We start from the raw sequence: 17,426 nt of genomic DNA on the forward strand, positions 1-17,426 counted from the left end.
GAAATGGTACCACACTGACATCACCACATTGACAGTAGGCAAGAAGGACACCAATTGAAAGGGCCAGCTGTTGAGCAGTGGTCTTGAATACCTTTGGGAGAGAAAGGGACAGCCATCCCTAGAGAACTGCCTGACATGTGCTCTAGAGCCAGCAGAGGGGGTGGGGAAACCTCCCTGAGTGCAAGTGATGAAGTATGCACAGGGTAAAGGGTGACTGCTACCACCGTGTCATACTTGAATACTCTAGATGGGAGGCAACGCTGCAGTCAGAATGCTGATATAAGACAGCTACGGCTTGAGTCCAGGGGTTAACTATGGACAGTTAGTGGCCCAGAGCTCTCCACTTGCCCTGTGTCTGACATGAGAGTCACACAAAATCATGTCATTTTGGTCAGTAAGAGTAATCAACTCATCAAATTGCCTTCCTGGAACTAGGGCTGGCCATAGAATCCTGGAACTACCCTGTAGGCATGAGTCTCTGGTCTCTGGCGGACCTCAAACAAGGGGAAAAACAGAAACTGGGCCAACTGCCAGCCCACTGGCCAGTCTCAGGCTTTGGATGGCAACTTATAAAACTGTAAGGTAGGAGCTTCTGCCAACTGGAGACCATACAGGATCAGTTCCAAGTTGGGGCACCCTGCCCAGATGGCACTGCTGACTCCAGCTAGTCTCGGTATCAGTGGGGAGACTTAGAAGATTTAGAAATTAGGAATTCACTCTAAAGAAGGGGTAGGTGAATATGTGTGTGTGTGTGTGTGTGTGTGTGTGTGTGTGTGTATGTATGTGTATGTGTAGGGCCAGATAGTAAAGATTTTAGGCTTTCAGGCTCTATGGTCTTTTTTAAGGCTACTCAATTCTACCGTATAGAGGGAGAGCAGCCATAGACCATATGGAAATGAATGGACATGGCTGAATTCTAATAAGCTTTATTTATCCAGGCAGCAAACTGGATTTGGCCCACTGGGTGAAATTTGCCAAACTTTGCTATAAATCATGCAGCAAAGGGCCCAGCCTTTACTTGCCTAGTAATGGTAAAATTACAAGACAGGATAACAAGTGCATTTGTACTTTTGTTATATATGGCCAAATTCCCCACTACAGAGCTTTTATTCTGCTCTACCACCAGCAATTTTGTCTCCCTACAGCCTTGCCAAGAGAATGTTTTATCCAGTCTTGAATTTTTGCCAATCTGATAGGTAAGTAGTATCTTGGTGTGATTTTAATTAGCATTTTTTTGAGTGGTATTAAATTTTTTCTTCTGTGAACCATCTCTCCTCTGGTTATTTTACTATTGGGTTGCTGGTATTTTTTCCCTTGATTTATAAAAGTTCTTTGTTTGCTAAGGAGATTAACCTTCAATATGTATTCTGCATTTGTTGGATAAAGTGTTCTATAGATGTCAATTAGGTCAAGGTGGATGAGGTTGTTCAAATGCTTGAGATACCTAGTAGTCACTCAAGAAGAGTTGTCTGGCAGGCATTTGGAAATACAGATTTAAAACTCAATTGATAGGATGAGACTAGATAGTTTTGGAATAATCAGTATAGATGATATTTATAACAATAAGATGGGTAAGATCACATAGGGAAAGAAAGTAGATAGAGAAGAGATGATAAAACTGAGCCCTAGAGCATTCCAACATTTAGAGATTGAGAACAAGAGAAGCAACCAGCAAAACAAACTGAGAAGGGGCTTTTAGTAGGGTAAGGAAAGAAAGCAAAGGGCAGACTTTTGAAAGCAAAGTAAAGAAAATATTTCAAGAGGAAGGAGATTCTGTTAAATGACTTTAGAGATTAAATAAGGTAAGAATTCTTTTTAGAAATTGATCATTGGATTTGACAATGTGGAGGCTATTGGTGACTTTGACAGTGAAGATATGTTTTTGGTAAGTAAGTTTAAGAGGAAGAGAATAATTTTGTATAAGAAAGAATCTTGAGTGGCATATTTTTGTCCTAACATCAAATGACTGGTTATTTAAGAAAGAGGAAGTAAGAGGACAAAGCAAAAAAGCTAAGCATATCAAGTGTCTGAGTAAATCATGATAAGGTTTGTGAAGAATGAATTTATAAAAGCAATTTTGTGTGATCATGTTGATTACAATTAGAAGGGAATTATTTGTAAGTTTTTTCCAAGGATTGAGCTTTGATATTAAAAATACACTAACACAAAATTAAATTTTTGGTCCCCTATGCTAGAATAGCAAAGTTTTCTCGAATTATTGATCTGCTCTTAGCAAAAATTACAAGAGATTATTTTTAATTCTAAAATCTGTTTCTTTAGCAGCCATTTTCTAAACTGTAGACAGTTTCTATTTCTGCCACATTTCTTCCTGACATTCATTTAATGTCCCTAGTTTCAGGCTGAAAATGCTGTCTTCATTCAGGTTGGTAATTTCATTTAACAAGGTAGAGTTTTCCTATTGAAGCTTCTCAGATCTATTTCTCAGAAGTTCGACTTTGGCTCTATCTTGCGACATGTGATTTGCAGGTCATAACATCTTGCCTCCTGTTCTTCTTTCTCTGCTTGAGAAGGACTGAGATGATCTCTCTCTCCTTCAACTTTTTTGTCATTCCTTAACGTTTTTCTCCAGCTCCAACTCTGTCATTATAACCTGACGTAAAATGCTTATCTTGAAGGCCTGGAAAATCAGTGTTTTCTTCTAGTATAACTTAATTCTGTTGGCTTTTCTTAATGTGTCTGAATCGTTCCATGTAACCAGGAAACTTCTGATGATGTTACTAAGAACCATATATTCCCCTGCTGAAGGTACTAGTTTTCTTGTTTACATTTCTCTATAATATGGTATACATTCATAACCTTGGGCACACTCTTCCTGTGTCTGATTAAGTTCAAGTACCCTTTCATGAGGTTTGACTTCCAGATTATCTAAATAGGCTTCCCATAAGGAGAAGCAGTTACACTGGAGGAGGTTTTTATTTTTGGTAACTGGCCTAAAAAGCAAATATTTTACATTTATCAGATAATTTCCTGTTGTTGTCTTTATTTTTATTATTATGTAGAAAAATAGAGCTTTGAAAAAGTTGCTTTTTTTTTTACATTTATGAAACTTTATGTATTGCTTTTGAAGTCTTCGGATTATCACTCTGGTTAAATGAATAGCTATTATTTCACAGTAACCTGCAATCCTGTTTTGATCAAGTATTTTGAACTTTTTGACATCTTTGGCAGGCTTCTCCAGGATCAACGTTCTAAATTAAATCTTTTTGACCTAGAATTAACTTCAGGATTTTCCATGTGGGCCACTGGAGAGCCTCAAAGGATGTATCTTTCATCTTGTAGAGATATTAAGTGACTAGGCTTACTTAGTAAATTGTATGGGAAGTATTGTCAAATGATAAGTGATGCTAGGTTTTCTTTCAGTTACATTTATGAGTATGTTATTGATATGAATTCCCCAAATTGTACAAAACTCTTAGAAATCTAATATCTTATTGGCCATAATTCTGGTTATTATATTGTATGCCATAAAATAACCAAATTTCCTTGTCAATTGCTGATTGTAATGAATCAAAGTCAGATTTTTAACCATGGCTATTTTAAGTCTCTGTCATTCACAATTATTGTTTTGACTTTTCTCCAAAAGCATTCGCAATGAGTTTCATGAAAAATACTCTCAAAAGTACTCTTAAATACAGGTTTCTAATAACTGTAAGATCGATGGACTACATAAAAAATTTTCAAAAATTTAATGAAGAAACTGATGGGTTCATAAAACAGATAATCAAGATCAAGCAAAACAAAAATTAATTACATGAGATTAAGTAACTGATGAAGATGTTTTTATGTTTATTTGAAACATTATTGGTTCTTAAATGTTTTATTTTCCAGATTGAAAGAATTTTTTTTTTCTTAAGTTATCCATAGTTTACAGAAATTTGGTAAAGTGTACTTGTGTGAACAAAGATGGAAGCATTTGCTTTTCTACCTACTTGATGCCTCCAAAATGTGGGAACTATTCATGGTTATTTGCATAAATTCAGTAAAAATCTGCTTGCTATAACCGGATACAATGAAAACACTGGTTATATTACCAAGGCTTTGAGTGAAATAGATTGGAGAATGTGCATAGAATACCTGACTTCAAGGGTTCTCAGCCTTACGGTGAATAAAAACTCACTTCCTGGCAGGCTCAGGAGCCTTAGGACTGTAGGTAACATCTAAAGTCTTCCTTAGTTTGGCTTCCTAGCCTCAAGAGGTTTTTAAATTTGAGATTCCTGTGTGATCATCATAGGCAGAAATAGTTATGTTTATAAAGAAAAAGCTATAATACATCTGCTATTAGATTATAGCTCTGTGCATTGTTTTCAGGTTCTTATTTACCTATAGAGTAGACTAGATCCTGAATTCTTTTATATTCCTTTAATCCAACTTTCTTCCGTGGAATTACTAAAAACAGGAACTGCTCTGTTCCTAAATCTCTATAAGCTGAAATGATAAATTTTAAGGAAACAAGTCTTGTGCCTGATGTATGGGCCACACAAAGAGTTCACCAAATTGCCTAATGCCATAACCAGAGACATTCAAACTGCAAACAGGATAAGAAATTGACATTTTCATGCTGTAGACAGCTCTTCCCAAGATACTGGCGCAAGACTATATCATAACAAGACCCTGACCTCCCTTACTGCTACCTTTTTCACTTGGCAGGATAATGGTGTAAATTTCTTAATCAGTAGCTTCTGCCAGTAACTAGACAGACACTAATCTAAAAGATTCCTTAGCCCACTTATTGGGTGACTTTGGCAACATCCTTAATACAACTGGTGCTCACCTTTTGCTTTAATTCAACCCAGTCATGGGATACTAGATGATAAATAGCTCCATATTATTTATTGGCTAAATAAGAAAATTTCTGTGCTATTGCAAATATTACATGCTATACCTGGATAAATCCCTCTGGTAAAGTTGAAACCCATATAAGCAAAATAAAAACATAGCCACATGGTTACAACAGGTCTTACCTAATTCCCTATGGTCATTTGCTTCATTCAATTAGTTGCCTTTAAGCCTAGATTCACAGCTCAAAACCATTATGCAAACAGGGATTTTCATATTACTATTATTTCCTTTTTAAAGTTTGCACTATTACTTGTTAAATTTTTGCAGAAGTAGAACTCCTAACAGAACAATGCTGGCCCAGCACTTTTGAGACAACAGCAAACAACTATGGAACAGAAAAAATTGAACTTAATAATGGACTCCAGGTAGACTTAGCCTGAGATCCACTCCCTTCAAACCTCCCTTGTTGCTCAAATGTGGATAATAGGGTTTTGACACTGACTCCTAGCCACCATTCACTTCCTCTAACATAGGACCACACCCAGCAACCCAGGACAGGCCCATCCTGGCATCAGGGGCTATCAACACCTGAATACAGGATGATTGGTCAGTGATGCTTTTGGAGAAATATCTTGATCAAAAGGGGGGAATGTGAAACTTGTCAGAAACATAATGGAGTCACTTGGGTTAATAAAACTCTGACAAATAGAGCCAGAGAAGGCCATGAAGAAAGGTTTCTTATGCATAAATGCCCAGTAACAAAAACCATCACAAAAGACTGCAAAAACCACAACCTTGTACAATGGCCATTGCAACCTTACACACAAAAAATACTTCTGTGAGAATATCTGCCCAGCAAACACCTGTTCAACCTCAGACTGGCATCATGCTTGCTATCGATCCTTGTAGCCAAGGATAATTATCTCAAAATAACTCATAATTCTTCTTTAAAAACCTCCTCCTTCCTTTACCTCACTGAATATGCAGGTAGTTCATATGCAATGGGAACACTGTGGCACGTGTATTCCCATTGCAGTGCCTATTCCTGAATATCATTTTCTTTTAGAAACCTTCTCTCTGTTTACTATTTAGGTTGACAACAAGTTTGCTTTCAGTAAAGTGCTGGGGACAAAGACATGTCTCTCAGAAAGTAAAGTCATTAGAGAAACAGAGTAGGTTGCTGGGCAGTTGGGGGTTAACTTGATGTCTGAGGTTATAAATTTAAAGTTATCTGTCAGAGGAGTTGTGTGTTTTTCATGAGCCATATTGAGCACTCAGGTACAGGCAAAACAGAGAGAGCTGTCTTTATCCAGAGTTTGTGTTCTGTCCTGCCAGCATGAGAGAGGCAGTTGCAGATGTATGGATTGATGAACCAAGCAATGTAAGCTGGATAATGAGAGGAGTGAAGAAATGAGGAGAGTATTTGACAGTCAAAAAGTAGCAAAGCAATGCATTAGAGGTCTAGATATGATCAAAGCCCAATTTATTATAATTCATAAATATCATATGTATACATAAATTACCCCAGTCTCTTCTGGGAGATTTCCACACTGGCTTGATGTTCTCTAGTTCATCAAGAAGTAAGCATAACAAGATTGGATAATTATTTCTTAAATTTTATTCTTTATTTGAGTTTAAAACAATTCAAAGATGGCAGAACCCCATTATAAATGGGTACACTATACCATAGATATAAGGCAAGGAATCCCAATTACTGATTTTTTTGAGTGGCCTTTATTTGGCTACATCATTGATAGTCTAGGTGTGGAATTTTTGGACATCTACTAGAAGACATATTACCATAAGTTTCCATTTTATCAGTTTCTAAGAAACTTTATTTTTGAAAGAAAAAATGGGCAAGAAAGAAAAATGTTTTTAAAAGTGTTATCTGTGTCTAAATAAAGTGGCTGATAAATTAGTGAAAAGGAAGAAGTTTGGAAAGCAGAAGTTTTTATGTTGTATAAAAATAAATACAGTGAATTAACATTACTTAAGACTGATAATAGATTATTGTTGTGGGTAAATGAGTCATTTTATCTGTTGCATACTTACGTGAAGGCTTTCAAAAGGTCAGTAATAATTTAAAGGAATCTACATCCCTTTTATAATCGGCGAATTGGTGACTAATGTTTTTATTTTTTTCTCCTATTACATGCCTTTTAGACATTTGGTTGCTGTAACCAAGGTTGGGTAGCAGAAGAGAAAGGAGACAGAACTCTATCAGTCATTGTATTTATTTACCAGCATTTATGGCAAATGGCCAGACCTGGGCAGGGTGGTAGCAATGATAGATTTTACAAATTAAGGCATTGTTCTTTATTTCAAAATTTTCATTTACCTATATTTTCCTTGGTCTTAGAAATACAAATAATTTAGAGCTGGCAATACTCACCATCAGGATATAATAAATGGAGGTTTCTTTGTCTGAAATCGAAAAAATGTAGTAATACTCTATCGTACTTTTAAAAATCCTATTTTTGCAGTTGGCTTCCTCTCGGTGAATTAGTTAGGTAGTTTTGGTACATTTGGAGGGTCATAAACGTGTCATAGAAAGAGTACCGGCATTATGAAAACCTGGATGTTAGGGACTTCACAATTTGGTCATTTTGCAGCTGTACAACCTTAGAAATGTAAGTTCTCTGAATGTTGGTTTCCTCTGCTATAAATCAGAGATAGGAATATCCATCTGATATATTTCACAGGTACTACTGTATTAAATGATATTGTGTGTTTGTGCACTGGAATGTGTAATACAATAAAGTTGTTGATTAATGCTTTAAAAATGTAGCTTGCTCTGTATATTTTTAAAAAATCAAAATAGAAATCATTGGGAAATGTAAATGTTTATGAATCTTACAGCTCAAATGCAAATAACTTACAAATGCTTTATAATAAAATCAAAGATATTATTCACGGATTTTTTTTAAGTAAAAAATCTTTGCAGCTAAATATTCATCAACTTAAACTTATTCTTTCTTTTATAAGAATGTTCACTATGTGACATTATAACTCTCCAAAGGAGAAATTCTATAATTAGTTCAGTTCTCTGCCTTAAAAGTTTTATTATAAGGCAGAAGAATGGAATAATTAAAGTTTAAAAATAAGCAAAAATATATAACTCTAAACCACAGTCCCCTCATTTAAAAGAGCTTAACAAGAATACTTTTCCCAATATACTTATAAACAACCTAATATTTATATAATAACACAAAGTTACAACTTAAATCATGATGATCAAAGTTAATGTGCATTTTGATACCCTTATCAGCTTAAATTATTAAATATCTAACGGTCTTGAGAGATTGAATTTTAAAAAATGAACCACATGTGCTTTAAAAATGGTTACCCATTCAATAACTAAGGTGTTGGTCAAGTGTTTAGAATATAGGCCAGAGTTTTAGAAAAATTATTTGAGAAATATAGTATATATGATAGGGTCCCACGTAGAAATAAGCCTGTACAAATGGATATGTTTAAGCATCAACAATAATTGAGGTAACCCACCAACTTCTTTTTTAAAAGCGTAAGTCATGGGCTTCTTTAAAAGAGCAAATGAATCACTTGCTCATTTTAAATCTCCTATCTTGATTATATTAAATAGTACTACTTTTTAAAATAAGAAATTATTAATTAGAGTGTAGGTAACAAATTAGCTGGGCGTGGTGGCGCATTCCTGTAATCCCAGCTACTCGGGAGGCTGAGGCAGGAGAATCACTTGAATCGAGGAGGCGGAGGTAGCAGTGAGCCGAGATCACACCACTGCATTCCAGCCTGGGCGACAGAGCAAGATTCTGTCTTAAAAAAAAAAAAAAAAAAAAAAAAGAATATAGGTAACAAATAGTAAATTCTGGTCAGCAGCAAAATTTTTGGACCCAATGACAAAAACATGTCAATAAAATGTCTTTAAGAATAACTCTATATTGCTGATATTCCAACCGCACTATGATCTTTGCTATCAGCAATCCAAGATTTAGTTCTTCATCAAAAGTCTCTCTCTCTCTCTCTCTCTCACACACACACACACACACACACACACACACACACACACATTCTCGTACAGTCTTGTCTCTACAAATGCACCTCAGGTTATCTTCTGTTTTTGAAGATTACATTTTTTAAAACACATCAACATTTTTCCAACAAATCAATCATCAAAAAATGACTCACTGCTTTCATTAACAATCTCTCAAGATCACTCAATGTTTAAAGGTTAGCCTGACAAGAACTTGCAGAGCTGAAATTGAATTGGCATCGGCACAGGGTAATTTTAGATGGAGGTAAAAGTGAGTTTATCTTATGCTCAGCAAAACATATTTAGGCCAGTTTAAATATGAGTAATTGGTAAATTTATCCTCAGCTAGCATAGAGGTGGGTATTGTTAATATGATTCAAAGCTTGGTTGGGCACCCTTCGTTTTATAGTATGCCTGGGATACAGCACATCTGTGAGACAAGAAAGGCTAAACTAGAGCTCTGCTTCTTCTAATCCTGCATTACAAATTTAATAATAAAGTACATTTCTGCTATGTTTGTGGTTTTAAAATTATTCACTGTAAACATCCTATATTCTTTCCTAATTAATTTCAGAGCTGGAACTTATATCCATGTCTATGTCAAATTATCATTTATTCTATGAAAAGCAGCACAAATACTCTTCATTCTGGTTTTGACACAAATTCCTTAAAAAAAAAATTAAGGCCATTTAATTGAATCAGGGCCAACTGAAGATTACCCTGGCAAAAGTCAAACTACTGATTTAAGAGTTTTGAAAAAGAGCCATAAGTGGTTGTCGTGTATTTTCTTCCTTGGTAACTTGAGAGCAGTTTGTAGAATTTATTAGTCTCCAACATCTCCATCTCGATCTCCAATAAGCCAAAGAAAATGAAAACTTAAGGCTAACAGAGCTGTCCCGAGCAGATCACCCAATGCTGTTAGGTAGGGGATGGAGAAACTATCCGGGTCCTTTCCTTTCCTCCAGAAGTGATGGACCATCCAGTCAGCAATCCACAGCAAGGTAAATACCTAGAAGAGAACACCAGAGATTACTCCGGCTGCCTGGACATTCCTAGCCCATGAAACATGGCCACAAGCCTAAACCACTGGCTTCTGGAAGGGACCGCATGTGTCTAAGTCAAGAACCATGCTTGAAAATAAGAAATACTTGGTTGACAAGAATATTTTCATTTCACAAGAAAAAAACCAGCATGTATGTTTACAGGTACTAAAATTTTTCTTCAACTTTTCATATAGATCTCATTCTAGCCTCCCAATAGCCATAATAATTTGGATATTTTAATAGCACTGTAGAGTTTCCAAAAGACTGTTTTTCTATGTGATAAACCTGTGAAAAAGGAAGACATTATGAAGAAGGAAATAAAAATTTAAATAAGGAATTATTTAACAGTCTCCTGCTGCAGGTATATCAAATAAAATAAAGACGGAAAACTGACCATTCATTTACTAATTATAAGGCCATTTGTGACTTGTCGAGGAAAATTTCAGTGCAGTAGTAAGACCAATAACTAGAAGGTAAATGCATTTAGAAATGGCTCATCTATGTAGTTATAGACAGATATATACATAAAATGGAAATATTTTAAAAGATTATTCAAACATGAAGGTGTTGTATATAAATATTTTCTAGAATATCAGGAATATAAAGACTTTTGTGAAGCTTTGAATTTTGGGACCAGATAAATGTTTTTTTCTTTGATCCACCTAGAGTAGGGGGATTTTCTTTTTTTATTTATTTATTTTTTATTTTTTACTATACTTTAAGTTTTAGGGTACATGTGCACAATGTGCAGGTTTGTTACATATGTATACATGTGTCATGTTGGTGTGCTACACCCATTAACTCGTCATTTAACATTAGGTATATCTCCTAATGCTATCCCTCCCCGCTCCCCCCCCACCCCACAACAGGCCCCGGTGTGGGATGTTCCCCTTCCTGTGTCCATGTGTTCTCATTATTCGATTCCCACCTATGAGTGAGAACATGTGGTGTTTGGTTTTTTGTCCTTGCGATAGTTTGCTGAGAATGATGGTTTCCAGCTTCATCCATGTCCCTACAAAGGACATGAACTCATCCTTTTTTATGGCTGCATAGTATTCCATGGTGTATATGTGCCACATTTTCTTAATCCAGTCTATCATCATTGGACATTTGGGTTGGTTCCAAGTCTTTGCTATTGTGAATAGTGCCGCAATAAACATACATGTGCATGTGTCTTTATAGCAGCATGATTTATAATCCTTTGGGTATATACCCAGTAATGGGATAGCTGGGTCAAATGGTATTTCTAGTTCTAGATCCCTGAGGAATCACCACACTGACTTCCACAATGGTTGAACTAGTTCACACTCCCACCAACAGTGTAAAACTGTTCCTATTTCTCCACATCCTCTCCAGCACCTGTTGTTTTCTGACTTTTTAATGATCGCCATTCTAACTGGTGTGAGATGGTATCTCATTGTGGTTTTGATTTGCATTTTTCTGATGGCCAGTGATGATGAGCATTTTTTCATGTGTCTTTTGGCTGCATAAATGTCTTCTTTTGAGAAGTGTCTGTTCATATCCTTTGCCCACTTTTTGATGGGGTTGTTTTTTTCTTATAAATTTGTTTGAGTTCATTGTAGATTCTGGTTATTAGCCCTTTGTCAGATGAGTAGATTGCAAAAATTTTCTCCCATTCTGTAGGTTGCCTGTTCACTCTGATGGTAGTTTCTTTTTGCTGCGCAGAGCTCTTTAGTGTCATTAGATCCCATTTGTCAATTTTCGCTTTTGTCGCCATTGCTTTTGGTGTTTTAGACATGAAGTCCTTGCCCATGCCTATGTCCTGAATGGTATTGCCTAGGTTTTCTTCTAGGGTTTTTATGGTTTTAGGTCTAACATTTAAGTCCTTAATCCATCTTGAATTAATTTTTGTATAAGGTGTAAGGAAGGGATCCAGTTTCAGCTTTCTACATATGGCTAGCCAGTTTTCCCAGCACCATTTATTAAATAGGGAATCCTTTCCCCATTTCTTGCTTTTGTCAGGTTTGTCAAAGATCAGATATTTGTAGATATGTGGCATTATTTCTGAGGGCTCTGTTCTGTTCCATTGGTCTATATCTCTGTTTTGGTACCAGTACCATGCTGTTTTGGTTACTGTAGCCTTGTAGTATAGTTTTAAGTCAGGTAGCGTGATGCCTCCAGCTTTGTTCTTTTGGCTTAGGATTGACTTGGCGATGCAGGCTCTTTTTTGGTTCCATATGAACTTTAAAGTAGTTTTTTCCAATTCTGTGAAGAAAGTCGTTGGTAGCTTGATGGGGATGGCATTGAATCTATAAATTACCTTGAGCAGTATGACCATTTTCACGATATTGATTCTTCCTACCCATGAGCATGGAATGTTCTTCTATTTGTTTGTATCCTTATTTCATTGAGCAGTGGTTTGTAGTTCTTGAAGAGGTCCTTCACATCCCTTGTAAGTTGGATTCCTAGGTATTTTATTCTCTTTGAAGCAATTGTGAATGGGAGTTCACTCATGATTTGGCTCTCTGTCTGTTATTGGTGTATAAGAATGCTTGTGATTTTTGCACATTGATTTTGTATCCTGAGACTTTGCTGAAGTTGCTTATCAGCTTAAGGAGATTTTGGGCTGAGACAATGGGGTTTTCTAGATATACAATCATGTCATCTGCAAACAGGGACAATTTGACTTCCTCTTTTCCTTAATTGAATACCCTTTATTTCCTTCTCCTGCCTGATTGCCCTGGCCAGAACTTCCAACACTATGTTGAATAGGAGTGGTGAGAGAGGGCATCCCTGTCTTGTGCCAGTTTTCAAAGGGAATGCTTCCAGTTTTTGCCCATTCAGTATGATATTGGCTGTGGGTTTGTCATAGATAGCTCTTATTATTTTGAGATACGTCCCATCAATACCTAATTTACTGAGAGTTTTTAGCGTGAACCGTTGTTGAATTTTGTCAAAGGCCTTTTCTGCATCTATTGAGATAATCATGTGGTTTTTGTCGTTGTTTCTGTTTATATGCTGGATTATGTTTATTGATTTGTGTATGTTGAACCAGCCTCGCATCCCAGGGATGAAGCCCACTTGATCATGGTGGATAAGCTTTTTGATGTGCTGCTGGATTTGGTTTGCCAGTATTTTATTGAGGATTTTTGCATCAATGTTCATCAGGGATATTGGTCTAAAATTCTCTTTTTTTTGCTGTGTCTCTGCCCGGCTTTGGTATCAGGATGATGCTGGCCTCATAAAATGAGTTAGGGAGGATTCCCTCTTTTTCTATTGATTGGAATAGTTTCAGAAGGAATGGTACCAGCTCCTCCTTGTACCTCTGGTAGAATTCGGCTGTGAATCCATCTGGTCCTGGACTTTTTTTGGTTGGTAAGCTATTAATTATTGCCTCAATTTCAGAGCCTATAATTAGTCTATTCAGAGATTCAACTTCTTCCTGGTTTAGTCTTGGGAGGGTGTATGTGTCGAGGAATTTATCCATTTCTTCTAGATTTTCTAGTTTATTTGCGTAGAGGTGTTTATAGTATTCTCTGATGGTAGTTTGTATTTCTGTGGGATTTTCTAAATTTTCAAACCCCTGAAGCAGTAAAAGAAATTTGGGACTAGAAAGGATAATGTTCACTGGTTTTGGACAAGTTGGCAAGTATAACACAGTGGTTAAAAGCACTTCTTTACAGCCCTTCTCTATTGTCTACTAGCTGACTGAAGGAAAGTTACTCAACCTTTCTGACTCTATTTATCCAAATGAACATTAAAATGGTACCTACCTTGTAAGAACGTTCTGAGGATTAAATAATATACTAAATAATTCAGTGCCTGGCACACAATAAACTTTCAATAAATGTCTGTTATTGGTCTATTTTAACAGTATTATTCTTACTACTATTTGTGGCCCCTGGTATGTGCAGGAGGAAGCCCACCCCAGGTCTAGGGTCTAGGCCAAGAGACCTTTCACTAACCTGGCAAGTAGGCCGTGGGGGTGAGGCATTTGCCTTGGGACCCAAACTACTGTGTGCTATCATTTTAGCTCTAACACCTTTACCAGGAAGGAGAGTGGCTTGTCCAAACATAGGAAGACATGTACCTATTCCAAATGCATGAATTTTACATGCCTTTGGATATCTGTCAGAGAGAGGTTGTACTTTAAGCCCTATTGTCTTTTGCATGTGGTCAATTCTTCATTAGTGTTTCACTGGTAGAGACTGTTTTGGAATCATATAAAGTTTTACCAGGACAATCTGTTTTGGGTATGGAGGAAGCATGGAATATTAGAAAGAATCCTGGAGTTGGAAGTTGTAAAATCTGGATTTGATTTTCAGTTCTGCCTCTGGGTAAGTTTCTTACCACTCTGAGCCTAGTATTCTCATTTGAAGAAAATACGGGGCCTAATATCTGCCAAACTTACTTTGAAATAATAAGAGCCTTGGTTTAGGGGGATGAAAGGAAAGGCAAAAAGGCAGCATGATATCAAGTTCTATCACTAAAAGCATAGTGCACAGACTGAGAGAAAGAGAGTCATCCCATGGGACCCCCCAGTGAGCCAGGCCACATCTAGGCTCTGTTTTGGATGCCCTATTTTCAGAGAAACTGGTTCACATCTGCATCTTCAGTACCTAGCAAAGTGACTAACTTAAAAAAGTAGACAACATCTGATTGACGGAATGCAAATCAGCTTGAGACACTGTCATATAGGAGATTCCTATGAGAATAAGAATTGTTTGTCCTGGGCAAGGAGGATAGGAGATGTGAACTTAAGACAAAGGTTATCATGTCAGCAGACGCTAGGTTTATAATATGTTGCTTCAGAGAGTAGAATGTTAGGTTAAAGAAAGAAGAAAAGACCAAAAGCAGAACTTAAAAAAAAATTTGGCTATCTATAAATAGAACAAGTTATGTATTAAACTCAAAATTACTGAAGTATATGGAGGTAAATTTACCTCCTGTATGGAGGTAAATTTGCTGATTGAATAAGTAATGTATACAGGAGGAAACAATAGTTTTTAAAAGAATGAGGGTAGCTAATTTCTCTGGGATTAGCAAGAAAAATAAATGAATAAATTTATATTATATATTATAATATTACATGTTTACGTATTAACAATGTGTTAAATATATACTTATATACACAAATTTATATATTATATGATACATACATCATTTAGTAATTTCTTGTACAATATCTGCCCTGAATGATTTTTCTAGAGTAAGGTTGGCAAACTACAGCCCATGGGCCAAATTCAATCTGCCACCTATTTTTGTAAATAACATTTCATTGGAACGCAACTCAACCCATTGTTTACTTATTGCCTATTTGGTCGATTATTCCTTGCCACATTCTCAGGAAGTAGGTAGGTTTACTATTCCTAATGTTCATTTGGAGGAATTGAGTCGGAGAGGTTAAGTGGCTATGTAGTTGCCACAGACAGCATATGGTCCACTAATCCTCTGACATATAAAAAAAAAAGCTAAGGCAAAGTCCAAGAAACCTGCCCACGATCACACAGCTTGCAGGTGGAGTCAGGCTTAAACTCACAGAGTCCAACACTAAAGCCCATGTTCTCAACCATCACTACAGTACCTTGTTTTAGTAAAAAAGAACTTACATTGATGAGAGCGTAAACTGGTACAACTACTTTGGAGAACAATTTGGTAATATCTATTAAATGTGAAGATGTGTATCTCCTTAGTTCAGCAATCCTACATAGAAATAATGATTTTTTTTTTCCTGTGCCACTGGGGAAAAATAAAATTTTTCATGGCCAAAGGATACTAGCTCAGGGGCTCTGCTGACTCTAGGTCTTCCTGTTGCCACCCTAAGGACTGAGAGGACCAGTATCTTGGTGTACTTATGGAAACCATACAGAGAATGGGGAAAAATAAAATTTTTCATGGCCAAAGGATACTAGCTCAGGGGCTCTGCTGACTCTAGGTCTTCCTGTTGCCACCCTAAGGACTGAGAGGACCAGTATCTTGGTGTACTTACGGAAACCATACAGAGAAATTCTTACACAAGCATACTGAGAGATGTGCAAGAGTATTCGCCACGTCTGTTGTAAGAGCAAAAATTGTGTCTATTGACACAGAATGGCTAAATTCACTGTTAAGTCACACAATTGAACACTATATAGAAGCTAAAATAAATGAAAATGAACTATATAAATCAACATGAATATATCTCAAAAGCACAAGTTGAATGAAAAAAGCAGAAGACTATGCATATCATTTTAATAAAGTATATAAGTATAAAACTATGTTATTTATAGATATATACATTTGTAGCAATAGTATAATAAATAGTTTAGTATAATGGCAAGAATAGATGCCAATTTAGAATGCTGATAACTGTTAGGGAAGGATGAAATGAGCACAAGAAGGGATACACAGGAGTTACCAACCATATATATGATGCATTTTTTTAAATTTATTTTGAAATATTTGCTTCAGATCATTGATAAAGCTGAGTGGTAAATACATGGTTATCTTATTTCCTATTACTTCGTGTATGTTTATATTTCATAATTTTAAAAAATGTAAACCGTTGGGTTAATGGTAACTCACTGACCAGGGCCGCATGAGCTACAACTTAGAATATCTACTGAGAGGGACATGTGAGAAAAGAAGTCAGTATGTCCCTGTAGAATCCACGAAAGGTTTGGACTTGGAAGTATTAGATGGTGCTGAGGCTGAAAGCAAGGCTAAGTCCAAAAGATTACTTACGTGTCTGTGTGTAGAGCTAGCTCCACATTCACCATTTCTGCAAACTGTCCTCTCCATGTAGGAAAATAGAAGGATGTTTTCTGGAGAAACTGAGTGGTAGAGATGCAGGACTCAAAGACACTAGAAACTTTGAGGTACTAACTGAGAATCAGGGATAATTTAGAGTCTGCATACCTAACCCGAGGATTCCTCCAGACTCGTATTTTGTTCTGAGAACAGTGGCAGGCAGGAGGATGACCTCCAGAGAGGAGAGTAGATGCTCACATTTGGAGGCCCCCAGTTAAATGGTCAGTCCCCGTGTCCTTTAATAGTAAAGCATCCAGTCAACAGCCCACCCCTACTTCCATGTTACTTAACCTCTCCATGTCTCAGTCTCCTCCCCGTTCAAGACAGAGATGTGATGTGAATGTTAAATAATGCAGAATGGTTAGAACAGTGTTTGGCACATTGGAAGAACTTAAAAAAGCTTTGCTATGATTTTTAAAAACAGGTTATTTATGAAGAAATAAGAATCTGATTTTTTTCAACAGCAACACTGGGAGACAAGGAGTAACATCTTCAAAATCCTGAGAGGGAAATATTTCCAACCTATACATCTGTGCCCAATTTATCAATCAAGTGTTGAGAGTAAATGAAAGGCCTTTTATGACATGCATGCACTCAGAAAATATTTCTCCCATGTTCTCTTTCTTTGGAACTATCTAGAAAACGTGTTGAAGCAAAATGAGGGCTTGAACCGAGAGAAAAATGGGATTCAGAAAATGGAAGAGGCAACATAACAGAGCAGTGAGAGAAGGTTCCAGGATGACAGCTGTGCAGTGGCCCAGGGCACCAAAGCCAGACCAGGAGGGTGGAATGCTCTGGATACCAGGTCTCCATGATAAAGG

The 17,426-nt window shown here is 36.6% G+C and overlaps 1 protein-coding gene across 5 annotated transcripts in view; it reads right to left on the reverse strand.

Annotated features, from left to right (window-relative positions):
• Window positions 1–8,886: 8,886 nt before the first annotated feature.
• Window positions 8,887–17,426, reverse strand: part of SLC41A2 (solute carrier family 41 member 2) — a 154,838-nt gene continuing 146,298 nt past the window's right edge. For 4 of the 5 annotated variants that reach the window (XM_054528177.2, XM_024257548.3, XM_009248176.4 and 1 more), the window contains one exon: window positions 8,887–9,821. In XM_054528177.2, coding sequence (XP_054384152.1) covers window positions 9,636–9,821 — 186 coding nt within the window. In that variant the 3' untranslated portion in view covers window positions 8,887–9,635. The remainder of the gene's footprint in view (window positions 9,822–17,426) is intronic. The other variant, XM_054528178.1, reaches the window with a different exon arrangement.

Source organism: Pongo abelii, chromosome 10 (genome assembly GCF_028885655.2).
Source record: "Pongo abelii isolate AG06213 chromosome 10, NHGRI_mPonAbe1-v2.0_pri, whole genome shotgun sequence".
Taxonomy (NCBI): Eukaryota; Metazoa; Chordata; class Mammalia; order Primates; family Hominidae; genus Pongo; species Pongo abelii.